The following is a 22,144-nucleotide window of genomic DNA, read 5'->3' as shown; positions in this document are numbered from 1 at the left end:
GGCCCGAAGTCAATTATTCCGCCTACATTTACCACACCTCAAAACACTGTTCATATGATGTATTTCAAGACATTTGTCAGGTTTTTGTCCTTAAAACGCTCTTGTGTGGGACTAATTTCTTATGCATCTCATCCCAAGCCTCATGACATTCTAAAATGTCAGAACTAGTAATGGAGGTTTGAACCACAGATAATGCCATAATGCAGTTATTATTGCAGTTATGAGAGAGAGAGAGAGAGAGAGAGAGAGAGAGAGAGAGAGAGAGAGAGAGAGAGAGAGAGAGATGTATCAAGCCTGAATGAATTACATGAGTCACCGTGTCATCTAAACCAACCCGTTCTCACACTGTGCGTCTCTACTAATAGCGACACTGTAAGTTCATCTGCTCCAAGAACAAGGCTGTTCGTCAACTAATCAGATTCAAGCATTCAACAGCCCCGTAGCAACATGAAATAAATGTGATGTAAGAGAGTTAAACACAAGCCTTTTGGTCTTTGGTATTTGATTCCAGGAAGTAGAGCTTACAACACCTTGTTGTTATTGCTCTTTGTGTTGTAAACTGGTCTGTTATGATGTAAAGAGTGAACAACGTTCATTGATACTAGAATTCATTTGCAAGTTTGTGAACAAAACCAGCGATGGTATTTAAATCAGCCATCAATGCTACTTTTCTAAACACTGGCCTCTCTTGTAAGCGTATAATATCACTGTCTGTTTTATTAGCCTAATCTCATGACTGGTGTCAAGACATGCCCTGAAAGCAGTTTTATGTGATTTATTTGTACATTTTTATTTTATTAGCTTTTTACTGTTGAGGTTTTATTGTTATTTACTGCAATTCCCATTATCTTCTGTGCTTTTACTGGATTGCAATACTATTTAACTTTTTTTATTAAATCCAGATGAAGTAGTTTTGTGCAGGTCTGGCACAAAGGTTGTTTGTGTTACTGTAAGTGTAAAGTTCTGCAGGAATGTTAGAAATGCTGCCAGACAAAACATGGTATTTTATCTTTCTTTAAATGAATGCAGGATGTTTGAATCCATTACACTGTGTGTTTCTTATCAGGAATGTGTACTGCACCTGGCAAGGTTTGGGGTTGTAGGGGGAAATAACTCTTATGTATGATCATGTTGCTGCCAGGTGATGGTTTTGCTTGAGGGAGATGCTTTCGAAACAAACTTCAATTGCGCAATGTTTGCTGTCAATTATGAATGAGTCAAACACCTTGCAAAACATTCCCAGACTTTTTTTGCTCACTGGCTCTGTTGTTTTAACTTTCATAACGATCACACCGCTTTCATAATTTGCCTAATCGCCTCCAGGTCTGGAAGAGTTTCCAAAGTCTCATTCCAAAGCTCGGAGCTCATAACAGACTAAAAGTCAAGACTAGGAGTGTTAAGAGAAAAATGAAACTAAAAAGTCCTTTAATGCGTCATGCTTTAACCTACAAGCATGATAATAATCATTATGCTATATTATCATGATTATAATGAAATTTTCATTAGCAAGATTTTCAAGGGTCCTCAAGAGACTGGCCATTAAAAACTGACTTCGTGAGTCACTCCACAGGACTCAATAATTGTTGACAAAGCTGCATAGTTTTTTCTTGAATTTGTAGGGTAATATTGTGTCCTTATTGTTGTACACGCTTCTGTATTTCACAGTTCATTATGAGGACAAACACCACAGGACAACATTTGACTTTAAATTGATTTAAAAATAAATAAATAAATAAAATACATAGATAATATGTATAATTAATATTATACAATTTCAGTGTCATTTGCTTTTTAGCTAAATGGTCAAAAATATGAGACAAAAACAGACTTTTTTTGATAAAAGTAAATTTGACATTTCTGCCCATTTACAACTGATCTGTACAATTGACGGCATGATGAGTGAATATACATTTTTCGATTTGTTATATTTGCAATGGAGTGCTGATAAAATCTTTATACTGTCAGCCTTTATTGTCTCCTGATATATAAAGGGTAATCAATCATAAAATTCATAAGTTCCACTTTTGCTACATGTCCTTGACGTGTGTATTTTTGCACCGTCAGTATGCGTTCACGCACACACCACACACGTTTCACTCAGCTCAAACTGATCAAATAAAGCCACAACATGTTATGAGCAGAGCTGATGTGATTGGTCGAGTTTAATCAGCCGCTCATGTCAAAGGTTTGCTCTGTTTCAAGAAAGGCTGTTGGCTTGAAAGATACCCCGGCAAAGCATGATGGGTGTTAATGAGTAACTTATTCTAAAATCAGGGAAGGTGGTCTTAGCATTTGCAAAACCTTTGACATATGTGTACTCATACTACTGGACTTATTTATTATGAAATTGGTATTAATAGACTGATACATTGGTAACTACTTGGACAACATTTGGCCTTTTTAAGATTGCCTGTTCTGAATTACTTGTGCAAATTGTGTCGACTGGCCAATTAACAGAAATGGCCTTTTCACTAAATGTCAGTTCTTGTCAATTTTTATATATGTATACACACTCATGAAAAAGTTTGTGGTCAGTAATGTTTTTGAAATAAGTCTCTTATGCCACCAAGGCTGCATTTATTTGATCAAAAATACAATAAAAATGTAAAATATTATTACAATTTAAAATAACTGTTTTATATTTGAAAATAGTTTCAAATGTAATTTATTTATGTGATGCAAAGCTGAATTTTCAGCTTCATTCTGGAGCTCCAGTCTTCAGTGTCACATGATCCTTCAGAAATAATTTTAATATGCTCATTTGATGCGCATTTCTTATTATTATCAATGCTACTTAATATTTTTGTGGAAACTGTGATACTTTTTTTTTCAGGATTCTTAACAGAAAGTTCAAAACAACAGAATTTCTTAGATTTTTTTTTTTTTTTTTACTTTAGAAATGTATTTACTGTCACTTTTGATCACTTTAATGCACCCTTGCTGAATAAGTAGTATTTATTTTTGAAACAATATTACTGACCCCAAACTTTTAAAGTTATCTAAATGCACACACTCCCCACACACACACACACACACACACACAGACACACACACACACACATAGACACACACACACACACACACACACACACACACACACACACACACACACACACACACACACACACACACACACACACACACACACACACACACACACACACACACACACACACACACACACACACACACACACACACACACACACACACACACACACACACAGGTTTTGGACTCTACATTATATTGACATTATATTGACTCTAGATCAGTGCTTCTCAACTGGTGGCTTGCAAACTAGTTAAAACAATACAATAAATAGGATTATACTTCAAAAGGGGAAGACAAAACACATGCCATACTTTTCTTGTGGATGTCAATCAAACTAAAATATTTTAACAAAGGACAGTTCTGTTCATTTTCAACAATCTCTAGACATTGGGCATTAAAACCCGACCAACTACTAGAGTAAAGGCTGATATGAATGCTGACATCACTGTTTGCTTTGATTCTACAGTAACAGCACAGTTTTACCTTGGGTCAGGTTATCCTGCACTATAAGACATGTGCACTGTTGCACTGTCACCATTTACAATCTATCATTAATAAATAATGCAAGACCAGTTGAATCTCTATTGGCAAAGCCACTGAGAACTGAGGAAGAATTTGTGAAACAATTAAGCACGACAAGGCATGAGATCACAAACAGCTGCAGGTCTGAAAAGCGGCAGAGGACGACCTGAAACAGGACATTTCTCTAAAGTTGCATTACGATATCTGCTAAAGTCTAGAAATGAATCGAAAGGAAGGGGCGGGGGGATTGGTCAGAGAATCACATCCCCTGCTTTTTCTATCTGAGCGGGCCTGGGCTCTCCTAAAATGGCCGCTATCAGAGCCTCCGGAGCGCTGACTCCGTTCCTAGGAGACCCAGGGCTCCGTGGACTAAGAGGACTGAGGGAGGGCGAGGTTAACGTGTCTGGAGAAACCAGACGCTCTTTCTTGGCATTGGCGGAAGGGTGTGGGGAGGAGCTCCGTGCGGGGCCGTCGCGGGGCCGTGGGCACAGGCTGAGAGACTGCAGGGAGGGAAGGGGCGATGAGGAGAGCGCAGGTACGGCGGGGCTGCGGCTGCGCTGCCGCTTCTGGTGGTGGTGATGCCGTTTGCCGCTGTGGTTTCCAGGGCTGGGACTACGAGAGCTGGGAGCCAACAGGACCAGTGTACTGTCGTCTTCAGAGCTGACATCTGAACTGTCAGAGCGCGAACGACACCCTGGGGCAGGTGGTGTCGACATGGGAAGCTGCACCTGTGAGGAAAATATACACAGAGAATAAAAAAAAAAAAAAAATATATATATATATATATATATATATATATATAGATAGATAATTTAAATGTTTCATAGAAGTTAAAAGAGTTAAAATCTCTTTCACATTTTTAAACCCACATGACCTTCTTTCTTCCACAGAACACAAGAGGAGACTTTTCGAAGACTGTTTTCATGCTCCTTTTAATGCAATTACAATGAAAAGATCCAAATTTATGTTGTTATTCACTAAAAGTATCGACATCTGCCCTAGCTTGATGTGTTCATGAGAGTACATGAGAGAACGAAACAAGTGAACAAGAGAATCTTTTCAGTTAATCACTTGATCGATCAGTTTACAAAACTGATGTGAATGGTTAATTCATGGTTCATTGCACTGATCTGGTTTAGTTCAAGTTCAACTAACCTACTCAAGTGGTTTTGTTTTACTGGACGATTCAGTCGTAGTGGTTTTGCTTTACTTTTGGCCTTTTTCTCACATAAAGAGTTCATATCAGTGTTGTAATTGAGACCAGCTTATTCAAGTCCAAGTCAAGACCGAGTCCACATGACAAAACCAAGACCATATTTTCATGATCTTGGTTTTGCTCTGGGTCTTGACTCGATCTCAACCTTCTTCTGGTTTCAGTCTTGACTTGTACTTAAGGCTCTTTTGGTCTCAGTCTCCGTCTTGAGGCTGTCTGCTCAACCCTTTCCTGGTCTTGGTTTAGATTTGGACTCAACAGTGTTCTGGTCTCAGTCTTGACTCATACTTAGCCGCCTTCTGGTCTGGGTCTTGACTATGTCTCCGCTTTCTTTTGGTCTCAGTCTTGACTCAGACTCAACCTAATTCTTGTCTCAGTCTTGATTCAGACTCAACCCTCTTCTGGTCTCGAATTTTACTCTTACTCAGCCCTCTTCTGATTTCAGTCTAGACTCGGACTCGACTGTGTCTGTTGTCAGTCTTGACTCAGACTCGTATGTGCTGGTCTCGACTACAAAACTGGTTCATATGACTTCAGAAGACTTGAAAAAAAAGACGGGTCCATGAACATTTAAAGTGCTTTTGTCTCCTTGAAAGCCTCAGTCTGTATTCATTCAAATAAATGACGAAATCAGCACCATCTTCAAAACTTCCCTGGAGTTCCATGGAAGAAAGAAATTTGGGAGGATTATGTAATCAAATCTGGGATATTCAAACTTTTGTTTGAGGCACTTAGTAGCAAGTAAACTCTTGTCTTGGGTTTCCTGTCTGTGAAATAATGAATGCTTACTACTTTTGGAAAGTCTACACATATTTCAGTTCATTTCTATTCAGCCAGTCTATTCTTGTAGTTTCTTTGATTTCAGATTTAACTGCCCTTAATCAGCATGTAAAGCAAAACTAATTGTGATCAGTCACTTTATATGTCAGTCTAAGTGAGCTTTTTACCAGAAGAAGCTTTGAAAGACATATCTTACATTGTGAGTGTTTGTGAATATTTTTTACCACGGTGGTTTTGGTTCCGTTCCTACAAATACCAATTTTACTGATAGAACCTCTTTGAAACCGTGGAACATTGTGTTTCACACTGACACTGTGGTACATTGTGTCTTATTTCCATTGTGTGTGCTTTCATTATGTGGAGTCTCACATGTAGTTGGAAATTCAAAGTCTGTGTTTGTTATTTGTGAATATCCAGCCTCAAATACAAATCAAGGCTGCAATCAGTGTTGACAGCGGCGATGTCAGAGCGCAATGACCTTGTCATCATGCCCTTGGAATAACACACTCGTTCAAACCAAACTAATATTTGCATTTTTGTGGAATCAGAATGTAGCTGTGTGAGAGAAGTGTGGACCTGAAATGGTTCTGTCACTCCCACGATGCTGTTCGTGTTGTTACTGTAATATCCCAGAATATATTCCCCCGGGTCTCTAGGCAAATCTTCCTCAGAAAATGTCACCTGAAGGTCATGAAAAAACAAGTTACAGATAATGATAGTCAGCACTGGCTACACTACCAATCTACTTTGTTAGTATTAATACTGGTCAGTGATCTTAAAGCTTTCAATCCAAGATTATCCAGGAATGATTTGATTTTGGGATTAAGGCATTGTCCTGTCAACAGCGAAAGACGTAACGATCAGGGTCAGGTTGCTAATATCTTTCAGATCTCCAGAAAACATTTTACACACACGACTAACAATTTTCATGTCCTACCTGCGTCGAATGCTCAGATTTGGCCCAAACATAAGCAGCGTAATCCTTGTGGTGCTTAAATCCCACCTAAAAAAGGCAATAGAAAAGTAAATATAAGTACCGGACTACCGGTATATAAACAATTTATTTAATATAGAGGGAGGATGGGCGTGTGCATCTGTATTTTTTTTTTTGTCATCAACATTTAAAATAATTAAGTAAGATTTAGTAATTTTTTTATAATTGATCATTAAATCCTCTCTATTTCTCTGTCTTCCACTTTTTAATTTTTTAATTTTTTATGTTACATGCTTACTTTATCGAAATTGATGTTTTCTTTGATTATATAACTTCTCATGTTAATTATTTGTAGTTATTGGTTGTCTCCATCTGCTTTTCTGCTTGTTTGATTGTTATAATAACCAGATTGCTTGTCTGTCAACTGTTTGTATTATTTTGTGAAGCGACCTTGGGTTCTTGAAATGCGCTATAAAAAAAAATTATTATTAAAATGAGACTGAATAAGCCAATTAGGCTAGAAAACATTTATCAAAATAATTTTTCATTTATTTTGTTTATGTTTTTTGTTGTTAAATGTTTCTATGATAAAAGTATGCAAAAATAACTAAGTAATTCATAGGTTCATTTCCTTGAAAAGTTGAAAGACTGGAAAGCTCTGTTTGTTTGATTTTATAGCAACACTGGCTAAACCAATGGCGTGAGTTTGGGGGAAGGTCTCTCAATTTATTGACCAATAGTGGGCAGGGAGAATGCTTGGGAAAGATTTCTGAGAAATAGTCATTATTTTAGCAATTATTTTTGGTGATAGTGGAGCATAAATGACACACTTTGATTTAAATGTGGTTAACAGAGTTAATGACACCTATTAGAACACCACTGTGATAACAATGTGTTAATAACATAATGTGTGTAATTGTTCTAAGTAAAAAAAATTGGATTAAACGTTGTTTTAAGTGAAAATTCTATTCATGAATTACCTTGTATAGTCCCACCCAGTCCCATGAACTCCTCTGAAAGCCGTGTGCCATTGTGAGTTTTGCTGTAGCATCAGAGAACTTGGTCCATTCTTTCTCCACTTCCAGTGTCACTAATGGTTGGTTCACCTTAAAGGGAAACTGATGGGACAGAAGTGTACTTGTGTCAAACAAATCTTAGAATTTTTTTTTAGGTATTACTACTATAATACAACCTGTTCTCCCTTTACAGAGGCCTTCAGTAAACAAAAACAAAAAAAAACTTTGAGAAAATCTATTTAAATTTATTTGCAGTGTGTCTGTGCCCATAAGCAACTTTTTTTTAACTCATAAATGTCGAAGCGTCAGGATAATAAATATCTCACATGACACTGTACGCCTAAAATACAGGCAGGGCTGCTCACAGACTATCCAGTTTCTTTCCCGCCAATTTTAGACTTACATGCAAAGTAAAGAGGGAGGACACTGGCTTGTGATCGCTAATAGTGAAGCCCATGTGACTGCGATAGACGTGCTGAGAAACTCTGGTGGCGCCGCCCAGCCATGAGGTCAGACCCCTCTGCAGGGCAGAATAATGGGACGGCACGGGGGAGCCCGTCCTGCGCAGACGCCACAGGATGCGATCTGTCCATGCAGGTTTCCTCTTTTTTGCACTAGGAAAGAAAGCCAGGTTTGAACGAGAGGCCAGGGAAACAGAAAGACTCATGAAGAAAAGCATAATTCAGTCCCACACCTTGTGTCATAAGTGTGTGTTCCCACATCAAACTTGTAAGTTGGCGGGAATTTCAGGGGGCCTTCTATAAATCCCTCCAGAACGGACTCGCTTTTTTTCGCCATGTTGAGCTGTGACAGACAAAACAAAAAGACAAAATGTTCTTTCACTTAATCTTTTTTAACAACAACCCAATCTAGCAGACAACACAACGCAATCCAGTATTTTTGTGTTGTGTCTCAATGCTCATGCGCTTTCTGAAGAGTTGAATCAAGCCGCTCTGTTTATAGATGTAGTACACTGACCTCTAGTGGTAACAGTTTGACAAATCAGTATTGCCGAGATCTGTATAGAGACACCTGGTGCTTTGTGTCACTGATAAGGACAATTTTCCTTGAGGTGGACTTCTAAATTCACTTTATGATCCAAAATGAGTACTATGATGAGTACTCATGAGTACTATGCGGGCATTTGAGACAGGGCCTCCATTGTTAAAAAAAAGTACACTTGAGCTTACTATCCAAAAGGGTCACCGTGATTTTGCCAAGTAAGACATGTTCAACATTCCTGTCCGAAAATTGAGTCCTAACCCTATCCCAAACCTAACCTTACCCATATCCCTAAAATCAGAGGGAAATGATGAGGGTGAATAACACTGATGTAGAAGCACTTAACCCTGGTTTTGAGCCCAAACTTATTTAAGCAGTAAACTCCCTCAAATCTGATTGGTTGATTTGAATGTTGTTGTCAAAGATGTTGATCCAGGAACATTATGTACTTGGTAAAATCACGTTCGGTTCACCAAGAAGAAAGTCAGTACTTATTATGAAAATATTATACTTTAAAATAATATATTATTATATACTTAATTTACTTAAGTGTTACTTACTTATGTTATTTACAATTAAATGAAAATGTATTATAGTTAACAATTACATTTAATACAATTAGATGAACTTTAGAGTGCTTTTTTGACCCACTTAAATAGGACTTATCAGCTTTATATGTAATTTCATATAATTACTTCAATTGTCTATTGTCTACTTAACTACAAGTGTGCATTCAATACAATTAAACACATTTCTTTTTGAATTTTTTTGCTCTCTTACCTGATCTTTTTCCCACAGTAGAGGCAATTTGTCATTCTCAATTGCACTTTTCACCACGTGAATATCATAACCTTCGATTCGGAAGTTCAGATCACCAAACCAGAACACCACACTGTGAAAGAATGCAATAATTTCCAGTGAACCCAACAGGTCAAAGTTCATCTGTATAAAGCCACTCAGATTAATGCTTGAATAAAGATACAAATTCCAGTTTGTATAAACCAACAAAATGTGCAAAAGTTCTGCAATGGTTTAATAAAAAGGTATCACATAATAAAATAATTTTAAATTATTATTTCATATCCAATTATTTATTTATATGGTAATTTGCTTTGTGGCAGTGCTTCAGTGATGATTTTGTGATGATAACTGGCAAACTGCACATTATATGAAAGATTATTCAAAGCAATACTATGTAACTTTTTTGATTAAAAAATGCTATTAATGAGAGAGGGCAAAAAGGCAACCTCCAAACCATATCTTTACAGAAATACACTTTTATAATATAGATTTAAATTTTAGAGTTGTCTGTACACATGCATAATTTGCATATATACGTACAGGGAAAAGTAGCCCCAAACAAGAAAAATCGAACATGGATAATTCAAAATAGCAAACCTCTTGAATCACTGGTTTTAAAAACAAAGAAATTATTATTATTTAATTTGTCAGTATCCATGTGTACACTAGTGCCTCAAAGTTGAAGCACAACCAAAACAATGTTCTTCAGCAAGACAGGGCCAAAAAAGTTACATAGTGTAGCTTTAAAAGTACATAAGTAAGGCTAGGCATCAAGCAACTGCTTTTTTCCCAGGTACCCACTCGTGATCCAGCACACCCACGGCGGTGCCGCCCTCAAACTGCTGCTGCTGAAGGATGCTTTCAAAGTCCTCCATCCGCTGCTCGAGGTTTCGCATGTGAGCCGGCAGGTGGCAGTTGAGAAAGCAAACAGGATGTCCGAAAACCATCATGCGTGCACTCACGCCCCCTTTATTCCCCTGAGACAAACACATAGAGGTGGAGGATAATGGGAAGACATTAATAATACAGTAGCTCTGCACTCCATGGTAAAGTGTCTGTCCTAATTGTAATAGAAAAAAAAACATTATTACAGAAATGATTTACAGTCATGTTGATCCAAACTATTATGCTGTTGTTGTTTTTTTTCCATGGAACCCAAAAGGATTTTTTTATTTTTTTATCTTCACGCAGCTCTTTTACAATAACACTTCATAGTGAACTGCTGTCAAACTGTAATATAGAACAAACACCATCACATTTTTGTTGGTTTATCACAAAAAGTATTGTATGGCTTCTGAAGTCTCATTCGTGAACATACTGGGATTAATCTTGTTTGTTAACCTAAAATTTGAAAATATTGTTTTCAGTCATTTTGGTAAATTTGGTAATTAATTTGCTAAAATAAATTAAAGGATTGATATTAGATGAAAAACAAACTGAAAAAACAACAACTTAGAAATGAAATAAAATTAGTTTGAGTAAAAGTACTAAAATTACTAAAGCTAAAACAGAAATAAAAATGAAAATGAAAACTATCCAGAAATATAAAAAAAAAATGACAAACGCACATACCGAAATTACTAAAACTCAACTGAAAACCATTTGGCATGATTCAGTCTCACATTTAAAAAAAATTTACGACTTTATTTTTTGAATATTTAATGTTTTTATTTAGATATTATTGTTGTCTTTTTATGGCTTGATAAAAAGTAATGCCATGCAGTTTGCAAAATGGAGCAAAATGTATAGATCAGCTTTGTTGTATCTGTTGTAACTTGGAAAATGTTGATGATGCTCAAACACACTTTCTGGGGCCTTTTAGTAGATTTGTAGACATGTGCATTTAGTTTAGTTTAGTTTAGTTTAGTTTATATATGTATAAAGCACATTTAAAAACAACAGTTTGTTGAAACCAAAGTACTGTACAACAAATATAAAACAAACTTAAAACATTCAAAATTGAGAAAACCAAAAGGACACATGAAAAATTTTACACCGTCAACCAGAATTAAAACATAAAGAATAAAAATGGGTCTCCAAAGAGGATTTCAACATAGAAATAGAAGGGTAAGATCTTGTCAGGAGGGGAAGACTGTTCCAGAGTCTAGGACCAACTACAAAAAAAACCCGGTCGCCTTTAGTTTTAAAATGTGAACGAGAGACTAAGAGGAGAAATTGACTAGATGACCGAAGATACCGAGGTATTATGGTATTATAATAGTTTTATAGGTATTACTTACATTACTTTGACTTTCATCTTTTTCAGTCTTTCATTCGTGAAAGATTCTGTTACTTAATTGTTGAGTAAATGATTTAACGACTCATTCATAACACTCGCTTGTTGCCATCTACTGGGTAACAAATGAACCTGCTGCAAGGAGTTACTGAACGAATAGCTGAGCAAATATTTTTGGTGAACATATTCAAAAGCTTCAAGTCACTAAAATGAATCAAAATCCCCACCACTGCATTTTTATCTGCCTATTTGTCTGTTTTGGAGCTTGACAGACGTGATCACTCAGAACTGTTGTTGGAACAACATGAGGATGAGTAAATGAGCAAATATTCATCTGTGAGTGAACTATCTCTTAAACACTGCCCTGAAAAGGGCAGGTGTGTTGGTCAGTCAAGGGTGAAATGGGCTGTGCAGAGACATGAAGTTTATTATCAGCGCTGGTGCTGCATTTCCCATGGGTTATGCTCTCTCTTTCTGGGTAACGCCCTGGGGAGAACTGAGCTGCTGTGTGTGTGTTCATTCTGTATTTGATCAAGCAGAGATGAACCTGATGTGTGTGTTTGTGCACTGCAAGACATATCAGAAACAGAGCTGCTGTGTGTCCTACTGTGCCCTACTCAAGGGAGACTGCAGAATGAGCCTGAAGCCATGCTGACAACAACACACAGCAGGGTCACACACACACACACACTCACTGCCACATACACAAAAACACACACGCAGCTTCATTTCCACGGTCTCTCTTTGACTCTGCTTTTCCTGCAATCATCAAAGACATCGCACGGCTGGGGGTCGCGACATTATACAGATGTTTTAAGTACTAATGCATCACAACAATCACTGATCACATACACGTTTATAAATTATTTCCCAGAGGTCTTTGCTCACTTGACTCACCCAGTAGCCGCCCAAGCCAGTGCGTGTGCTTTGGGTTTGTACTCCCCTGAGGAAGGGAAGATGGCAGAATTTGGAAAACACCAGTAAGAAAACCCCCTGCATCCTCTGAGACGCCACCTAGAGGAATGTAAAGATATTTCAAGTTAAACCTCTCATTGTGGTGTTTACTACGGCAAACATCACTATTTCAATTTGAACAAACCTCAAAAGCCCAAAGTATACATCAGTTTTTATGCATGCGCTTAGGTATGCCTACAGTCAAAGACTTTAGATATATCAAGATGGTGCACTTATATTACTATGAATGTCAGCACAAACAGTTTCATCTATGTCCATTGTCTCCTCTATTTCTCTCCAGAAGTTATCACTGCTAACTTGCTTGTTTAAACCAGAGTTGCGTATACTGTATCTTTTAACACCTCACCCAAGTGCTCGTCAATGCGAGTGCCTGTTGTTGTAGTTTGTTGTTGTTATTCCATCTCATCCATGCTTCTGCTGCTACTACTGTATGGACTTGCTACAGCCATTAGATACACAGACATGCTGCTGTGAGCATGAAAGATATGTTGCTTCTGCATGATTAAGCATTCATAAATCCTGGTGCAGATCTAGGCAGGTGGAGCTGTGGAGGTGGAGGGTTTCAGAGGAACTGCAGGACTAGACTACTGCAAACATTGAACCAGACTCTTTAAGTGTTGAGCAAGCAATTTCATTGACTGCGGAATCAACAAAGGCCAATCAGCTTGTGCCATGTGGTAATGCTGAGATACCTTGAAAACTGCATGTAAGAGTTTCATGACTGAACTAGATATTTGATTTCATACTGACCAACACATATCCAAAACGACTGAGTGTGTCCATGCAGAGGTCACTCCACTGGTCTGTGAAGAGAGCGTCTTTCAGCCGCTTGTTTATCATGGAGTTTACTTCCTGTAGTCTAAAGAGAGAGAAAAGGACAGAAGCAGAGAGAAAGAAAGACAGAGGAGAATAAGACAGGTAGAAGAATACCTTTATAACAAGGACAAACAGGGCGAGATGACAAAATGGACATGGAAATGAGAAAACCCACAAAGAATGCAGAGGAAGGTTAATTAATTCATCAACAACAATGGATGGTATGTAAGAAAACAGCACTGTACAGCACTTCAGACATTCTCACCCAACGACAAACATGTCAGTGCTCCCATTTTCAACTCCAGGCCCAAACAGGGATGTGATGTCATCAGGTGGTATACTGGAGCCAACATTCCACGTGACAATATGCACTCTAAAGGGAATAAACCATACTGTACCTTTAATGTACATTTTAAAATAAATGATATTAATTACTTGCTGTAAACTTCCTACATTGGCAGCTATCTTCTAAGGAAGCTTTCAGCACAACTGAAAATCAATCAAAAGCAATCACACACACACACACACACACACACACACACACACACACACACACACACACACACACACACACACACACACACACACACACACACACACACACACACACACACACACACACACACACACACACACACACACCTTACAAATAGTGAATAACAAATAACAATATGCTAATTGCAATATATAAAGTAAATAATATTCCAGTAACCATATTGTAAATATATGTATATATATATATATATATATATATATAAAATATATATAACATAAATATTAGATATACTGTATGTATATATATATATATATATATATATATATGTGTGTGTGTGTGTGTGTGTGTGTGTGTGTGTGTGTGTGTGTGTGGTTGCTTCCTATGAAGAGCATTTCAAATCATTTATGAGATTCCATTCCATTTCAGTTGCGCTGAAAGCTTTTGGATTGGAGCTATAATTTCTAATCAATGGTCATATTCTCCTTTACATTACATCATGGTATTATGAGTCATCATAATTACTCAAATCAAAAAGCCTGTGATAAATGTCACCTACTGTATTTAATAGCTTCCAAAACATGCTGAACGCTTTTAACTAATTAGAGCACATGCACGATGAGTAAACAGCATTTCGCATTATAAGGGCTCTGTATGTATTGTCAAAGATGACAGGCTAAAGGATCCAGGAACACATTTGTGTGTCTAGGAATGCTGCCAGCTCAACACTCCTGTGTCCATTCTGTCACCACGCTCTGAGAGAAATATTATGCTGATTTAAGAGATGAGAAAATCGTAGCTCAGCTAGCATGCGTTCTTTAGGTACATTATGCTGCCATTCCATTAGCCGATTTCTCAGCATTTAAGTTAATGGTTTATGACCCCTCTCTCTGACCACATGATATGTAGGAAGTTTGAAATCTGAGGCTGTTAATGGGGTGGACTTTCATGGGATTGCCAGTGACCAATGAGCTTCTCCGTGAGCTGAAGAAATAATTGTCCCATTCTGATCTAGACTTTTCCCTCAGCAAACAGAGCCTTAAACAGTCAGATTCTCTCCCCTCAGGCCAGAGGATATAAGCAAACACAGAAGAAACCCAATCACAGAGACTGCAGTCAAATCATAACACCAGATCTGAGAGATTTTAAAGCAATATCACACTTGCAAGAGTGAATAAATTAATGAATCCGCATTTCTGAACAAATTAGTTGAATGAAAGATTCAATGGCTCACTCATAAAAATGTTATTCCTGAATGATCAGTGTTTTAGAGCAAATTGGTTTAATGAAGGATTCATCGACGCATGAAGACGCTCACTTGTTTCATTCCTGAATTAATCAATGTTTTTAAACAAACTGACTGAATAAACGATTCAATGACTCACTTGGAAAGACTGCCACTTTTTTCGTTCCTGAATGAATTAACATTTTTCAACGACTCAGTTGAATTAATAATTCAGTGACGCACTCAAAAAGACAGTCACTTATTCTGTTTCTGAATGAACGATTCAGTGACTAATAAAGATAGAAACTTGTTACATTCTGAATGATTCAGTTCCTGAATTTGGAACCATGTACTAGAATACTAGTCTTACTTTTTTTTTAACCAAATCGTTATATGGCAGAAATAGTAAGAGTAGTATGCTGTTCCAAATTCAGCAAGTGTTTTTGAACAAATCTGTTGAATGAATGATTCATGCTGAATTCGGAACCATGCACATAATAGCACTCTTATTATTTTTGTTATAGAAAGGCAGAATTCAGCAACAGTCATTTGTTTAATTACAGACGAGTAGTGAAAATGCTCACTGCTGTTGAACTGTTGCATCACTCATAGAATGCTGCTTGACCAATCAGATTCAAGGAACAAGAACTAACTGTTGTATAAATATGGGCAAGGTATGTAACGTCTCACCTGAAATCACCCTCTTCGCTGATGGTCTTGCTCAACTTCTTGTCAGTAGTGTCTCCTGCGTTGGGTACATGTGTTTCTGGACTCAGGATTGGTTGAGGAATGTGGTTAGACAGGGGATTGTGGTTTGGGTTGGGGACTGGTCTGGCGATTAGATTATTGTGTGTGTTTGCACGGACGGGCTGTGATGGAGGGCTTGGAAGTGTTGTGGGAATGGATGGGGGGTTGAAACCGAGTTGAGAAGAGGGACTCAGTGGGTTTGGGGGGTTGCAATAAGGCAATGGTGATTCAGTTGGGCTGTGCGACAAGAAGTTGGGCGTTCCCTTAGCTTTAACCTGCAAAGAAAGCTCTGTGGGTTTGGAGACTTTGATTGTTGCCTTGGTCCCCAGTGCAGTAGGCCTCGGTCGACTGATGCTGATACAATTTGTGGATTGTGCGGTAGAGTCTAGTCTGACTCTCTCCTGAATGGCTGGATTTGTCCGCAATGCCAGGGTCTGTCCCAACACTGGTGGGTTTCCAGTCATGACCATCTGGCAGTGTGAGGATGCAGGCAGTTTGCAGGGGTTTCCAAGCAGGGCTGGGACTGGTGGTTTGTGGAGTCCTAAAACTCCAGTAGGTCCTTCTGGCATAGGGCAGCTATGAATGGGCTGCATTGGATCCATTTACCTGGAGAGACGATACGAAGAGCCATTGAGCTTTTAAATGAACTTTTCAGGTTCAATGCAAGTCTTTAGCTGTTAATCAACATTAAACAGATTAACATTTAAACTATACAATTCATGAACTATACAATTATATTACAGTATATAAATATTAGTGCTGGGCAAAGATTAATCGCGATTAATCGCATCCAAAATAAAAGTTTGTGTTTGCATAATATATGTGTGTGTACTGTGTATAATTATTTTGTATATATAAATACACACATATGCATCTTTGCCCAGCACTAATAAATATTTTTTCTATTATTAATTCATTAAAGGGGTCATGAACTGCATTTTGTTTTTATTATTTTGTAATGTTTCCTGAGGTTCACTTATGTTAGTATGATTTTTACATAATTTTTTTTCATAAATTTGTAATATAAGGGCATTTTCTACCCTGATTTTAGCCCTCTGATTTGAACGCTCTGTTTTAAGGGCGTGCCTGCGGTAACTTAAGTGTAAATGCCCACTGCTGTGATTGGCTGACATCTTTGCAAATGAAATAAGTATTACATGTGGAACTCTCTCGAAAACGTTTACTACATTTTTACTATTACAGCTGTCAAGATTAACTAATCTTGAAAAGTGTTGATTATCACATTATATTTAGATATTTAGATCTAAATATATATATATATATATATAGATCACATTAAAGGTTGCAACGATGAGCATTGTAGCCGATGACAGACATGAATGCAGTGATCTCGTCATTGCAACTCGATTTCTGCACTCGTCATGACTAACAGTTCCAACACATGTAAATAAGAGATTCATGGTGTAGATTCATAGTGTAGACAGCATCATTGATTATAACAGAAGTTTTAGCGAGAGTCCAGAAGTCCAGAGTTCACTCGTAACTTATAAACTCACAATTTAATCACAATTTTAATAACAGGTTATTTTTATGCTACTAAGAGAAACAATGTAACGTTGACTGTTTAGTCACTCGCTTGATTTAGTGACACAAAAACGGTATTGAGACAAAGAACGTCTGACTGTACATGAATCACTATATATCAGAAATCACTGATCACAGATTAGGCATTCAAATTAACCAGGTAACATGTTGTGGCATTACTGTTGGGTCCACATCTTACAGTAAAAGTCTGTTTGCAAAGCCTGCGCCGAAATTGCAACTGATTTATCAAAAATCCACAGTGAAATGTACCGGACAAACAAATAATGTTCTACTGAGTCATTCACATAGTTGAAAATAAATAACCACATTCCTAGCATTAGGATCCTTTGGAAGGTAATGTTATTTTTAGTCCAGTCCTATTTTTAATCCTGTATTGCTCTTCTCTCCTTATCGTCTCACTAACACGCCAGTGGGCGGGGCCAAAGACGTGATGATGTATAAGTAGGCGTTGATCTGATTCTGCAGAGGCCTTCTTTCGTCGGTTTTACGTCATTATGTGACAAAATCCGAAACTAGTCATTTTATGAGCTTGGTTTATATAAAAACTGTTTTTGAACTAACAAGGAAGTTTTGAGCTCCGAAACTTACAGGATGTTTTAATTGTACAATGACTGGGTTTGTGTGTCCTTCACACTCCTCTGCTTTCTCCCATGGTCAAAGACAAAGACCGCTGCTGTCTGCAGTGGATGGATGAGTGTGTGAAGAGCTTTGGACAGTAGCAAGGGCTGAACGTCCCCACTACCTGTCCCCTCTCGCTCTCTGTTTTTCCTGGAACGTCCCTGCTGACATCAATGAACTACAATCAGCTAAGATCAATCCTTTTCCTCAAATGACAACTATATACCCTCCCCGCTGTCCTGATCTACTTTCCTGTTGCTTGGCAACAACTTTCTGTCCCAACACATTTCCATTCTGTCCTTTTAACATTCCAGTATATTTCCTTCAGTAAACAGGATTCTGATCGATAAGGCAATGCTTGAAGAAAGTGCTGGGGATAATCACCATCACATAGCATTAGCAATGATGCATCTGTCTCCATCTGTTGCAGACTAATAGCTTAGAGCTTTTACACATTGGTGTCTTGGGACAGATCTTTGTTGAAAAAGACAGAACGCTGTCTCAAGTACGATTTACATCTAAGAAAATGCTATGTATAGTTTAGCAAAGATGTCCCAGTCTAAAACTGCAGATATACAATAAAAACACAGAACAATTAATATCAAAATTACAAACTGGGCAAAGCTTTGGAGCTGTAATGTTTATGGCTGATTTATTCTATGCAAATCATAATTCTAATGTTTGGAATGAAACACAATGCTATGCAACACAAATGTGACATGTGAAATGTCACATATGGATAAGGAAATTAATTGTTTTTTTTATATACGTATTTTCATGGTAAGTATTCAAATGCGCATTAATGTACTCTACAACAATCAAGTGTTATATATAGTACTAGTACCGGTTATTAATAAATAAATAAAATCCCACAGTTCAGTGCAGTAAGGTAATAATATAAAAGCTAACCTGGTCACAGTAGTGCACAATAATAGGATGGCATTAAGAAAATAGGTCATCATTAAAAATGTATATTGATGACAATAATAGCATTGGCTCATCGGACTTCAGTGGAAAGATACATTCACAAAAATGTAATCATAGGAAGCAACAACAACATGACACACATTTTCCAAGTATGACACTCAAAGGTGTCAGCTCATTTTGTAAAGGAGGCCGGGGCTAGTTGTCACTCATGTTGACATTTTTTCATTACAAATTCTGTTGGTTGGTGGTATGTTTGTATGTTGTTTTGTGCTTCCTTATTATTTGTATTTTTCAGAAAAGCCTACGTGACAACATGCTCTGCTTTTGGGGTCACAAAAGGTCATTAAAAAGCTTATAAAAAATTTCACACCTGGCCATTTTTCACCTTATGAGCTAAACAAGGTAATGTGCTCTGGTGGGTTTTAAAGATCTATAAATATACTTCTGTTTATATATAATTTTAGTAATTGTATTTGAACCCCAAAGTTCAAATACAATTTTAAATAGAATTTTAAAGTGTCCCTCATTTTAAGTACGTCCTATAAATAACTTATATGCAAAATGCATTTATGCAAAATTAGTTGGTCATTTTTTCAACACATTAAATATGTCTGATGGTAGTGACAATTTAGTTTGAAACCATCCTGTAGGCCTATTTTCCATTCATTAATTTGAGTGAATGTCCAGTATTTTTCATTATAAAAGTGTTCTCATTATTTTTGTATCAGATCATTTTGACTAATATTCAATGATAGGCAAGAAAAAATGGAAAAAAGAAAAAGCAGGAAATTTAACCCAACTGAATATAGCCTACTGAACAGACACAAAATAATTATTATATGCTAATTATATCTAAACTTTTTTCAATTTAATTTGGTTTTGTCACAATAACCAGTGAGTAGGCTACTCGTTGGTCGCAAGAATAATAATATTTATACATATTATAGAGCACGCTGGACATCAAATACAATCTCGAGTATAATATTAATAATCGTAATTTCCACCAGCCACGCGCCTAATGAACCGATATCATGAACAAGGTCATATGTCCTCTCGTGACAATTAAGAGTCAGCAGCACGCGCTGCGTATGAGATAATTCACCGTTTGACACGCTGATGGGATGGACATTTTATGTTATGGAAATGACGAGAAATGAACGCGAGTCTATTTCACAGACGAGCTGGTTAGATATTTTCAAAGTTGTTTGTCTGACGACACTTGTTTTTACGCTGCAGTGTCTCGAGGTGAAGGATGTCACGCGCATCTCTCGCGCTTTAAACAGATGAGCGTCACGGTAAGACACATATCTCCAATAATTTTTAATGACAATTAAGTTGTCTGTTTTTGATATCATATCGAAAGAAATCTTACCTGTCCTGTTTCTCTGCACCGGCGCAAATGTTTGTGTCCTGTAGAGACGCTCACATCTCACACGCACACACTCACACACACACACTTCCACTGGTGTGATAATGAATGATGGGGAGCGGATACGTCAGTACCAAGAGGACACGAGGAAAGGTAGCGAAAACTGTGAGTGAAACATCTCCAGCAGACACTTGACTAGTAGTGACTAATATTGGACCTAAAATGACGTAAGGCGACGTAAAAGCAGCCGCATCGTCGTGCGCGGAATAGAAATGTCCAGCTGGCACGCGCGGGCTCTCACACGTGGGGTCAGGAGTCAGGACTGGATCTATCATCCACACAACTCACTGAACTTCCCTCACACTGCAATCAATAATGATTGTGATGTTGAAGGTCGTGTAATTTCTACTACATACTAGGCCTACTATTAGGGCCCTAATATAATATAATATTGGATAAAGTATTAACTCACAGATAAATGTCATCACGAAATCAAAATGGACATTTTTTCTTGTTTTTTTATGGAATATTGCCGTAATTATTATAAATTGTTTATCAATGTGCAGGCGGGACAACCTGTCACTCACATAATCAATATCGATCAATAGGCTATCACATTATATCGACCAACAATAGCAAACCACTAACCAACCATCAAATCAATCCCCATGGACAAAACATTTCTCGTGGATATAGGCTACTTGTATCACAAATTTCACAATAAATGTACACAATAAAGCGAAGAACAGACTTCAACTTCCGTTTCATATTAGGCTAATCCCTTGTGAAAAAAAGTGTACTTTATTGTATTTGAAATATATTCAAAATCCTTTTTCAATAGTAGGCTACATTGCAAATAACAAAAATGTTACTATCTTTAAATATATTAAAAGTATATTAGCATCATGCTTTTACCTATTTTCACAATAAAACTTTGAACACACTATACAATAATTGTACTTTAGTATATTTTCTAAAAATATATATTTTAAAAATGTACTTGAATTGAAAATTGTATTTATTTGCACTTTATTTAAAATATATTTTAGGTATATTTTAACTGTGCTGGAAATGATCATTGTAACAGTGCATTGGAAGTATACTTTCAAAATACATTACAGTATACAATTTGTATATTATAATGTATTTTGAAAATACAATAGTATTTTGTAGAAAGTATAGCTAAGTATTAGGCTATTTGTCTATTAATGTGCATTTGTTATATTTGTTATAGCCTATATATATATATATATATATATATATATATATATATATATCTATACCCTTGTGGTTGGCGCCGATAGCCTTGTGGGAAAGTGCGTCGACGTGCTTCGGGAGACCCGAGTTCGAGTACCAGCTCGTCTCTCTCCCACCTCACTTCCTGTCTAGCTACTGTCCTATCCTAATAAAAATAAATAAATAAAAAAAAAAATATATATATACACTTATGGTATATTGCTTGTATGTTTCGAAGACACTCGTGATGAATTTGTAATGTACTTGTAACACAAATAAAGTACACTTTTAATATCACTAATCAAGCATGTAATTAGTCCCTACATAGGCATATACTTAAAGTATACAAAGTATACTTGAAGTTGTTCCAATTTAGTACACAAAAGTACACTAAATACACTTAAAGTTATGCTTTACTACAATTTAATTACAACTAAATAGTTAGCACAAAATTAGTTGTTTCAAAATAGCACTCTTCAAGGTTACTAATCATTAACACACTTGAAGTATACTAAACTAGTCTGGCTGCAAGTATACTTAGCATTTTTATTAATTTTTTTCACCAGGGATTAGTTTTCTTTTACCACAACAGTATTATTTTCTGAACATAGAAATGG

At 37.0% G+C, this 22,144-nt stretch overlaps 1 protein-coding gene across 5 annotated transcripts; it reads right to left on the bottom strand.

Annotated features, from left to right (window-relative positions):
• Window positions 1-1,697: 1,697 nt before the first annotated feature.
• inpp5ja (inositol polyphosphate-5-phosphatase Ja) lies at window positions 1,698-20,438 on the bottom strand. Of its 5 annotated transcripts, none has more exons than XR_014202405.1 (14): window positions 20,295-20,437; window positions 15,755-16,417; window positions 13,612-13,719; window positions 13,281-13,389; window positions 12,453-12,569; window positions 10,121-10,296; window positions 9,299-9,410; window positions 8,211-8,320; window positions 7,920-8,130; window positions 7,481-7,618; window positions 6,504-6,569; window positions 6,143-6,247; window positions 3,143-4,301; window positions 1,698-3,012 (listed from the first exon to the last, which is right to left on the bottom strand). XR_014202405.1 is itself a non-coding variant. In XM_082158148.1 (14 exons), the coding sequence occupies exons 3-14, from the start codon at window positions 16,411-16,413 to the stop codon at window positions 3,825-3,827; spliced, it is 2,388 nt and encodes a 795-aa protein (XP_082014274.1). In that variant the 5' UTR covers window positions 16,414-16,417; window positions 17,966-18,156; window positions 20,295-20,438; the 3' UTR covers window positions 1,698-3,824. The 5 variants fall into 5 exon arrangements, 2 of the variants coding, with proteins under 2 accessions (XP_082014274.1, XP_082014273.1); XR_014202406.1 differs by having other exon boundaries at window positions 3,167-4,301; XR_014202407.1 differs by having other exon boundaries at window positions 1,698-2,999; window positions 3,177-4,301.
• Between the last annotated feature and the right edge of the window lie 1,706 nt (window positions 20,439-22,144).

This window comes from Leuciscus leuciscus (assembly GCF_965113295.1).
Source record: "Leuciscus leuciscus genome assembly, chromosome: 24".
NCBI classification, from domain to species: domain Eukaryota; kingdom Metazoa; phylum Chordata; class Actinopteri; order Cypriniformes; family Leuciscidae; genus Leuciscus; species Leuciscus leuciscus.
The sequence above is the reverse complement of the archived record's forward strand: the minus strand, read 5'-3'. Positions and strand labels throughout refer to the sequence as shown.

Excerpts from the sequence above, each read along its gene's own strand:
- inpp5ja (XM_082158148.1), bottom strand. The coding sequence starts at position 16,413 with ATGGATCCAATGCAGCCCATTCATAGCTGCCCTATGCCAGAAGGACCT. Across the intron at positions 13,390-13,611 it reads ACTGACATGTTTGTCGTTGG|ACTACAGGAAGTAAACTCCA; the intron begins GTGAGAATGTCT and ends CTCTCTCTTTAG. Across the intron at positions 4,302-6,142 it reads GAGTGACAGAACCATTTCAG|GTGCAGCTTCCCATGTCGAC; the intron begins GTCCACACTTCT and ends TTTTCCTCACAG.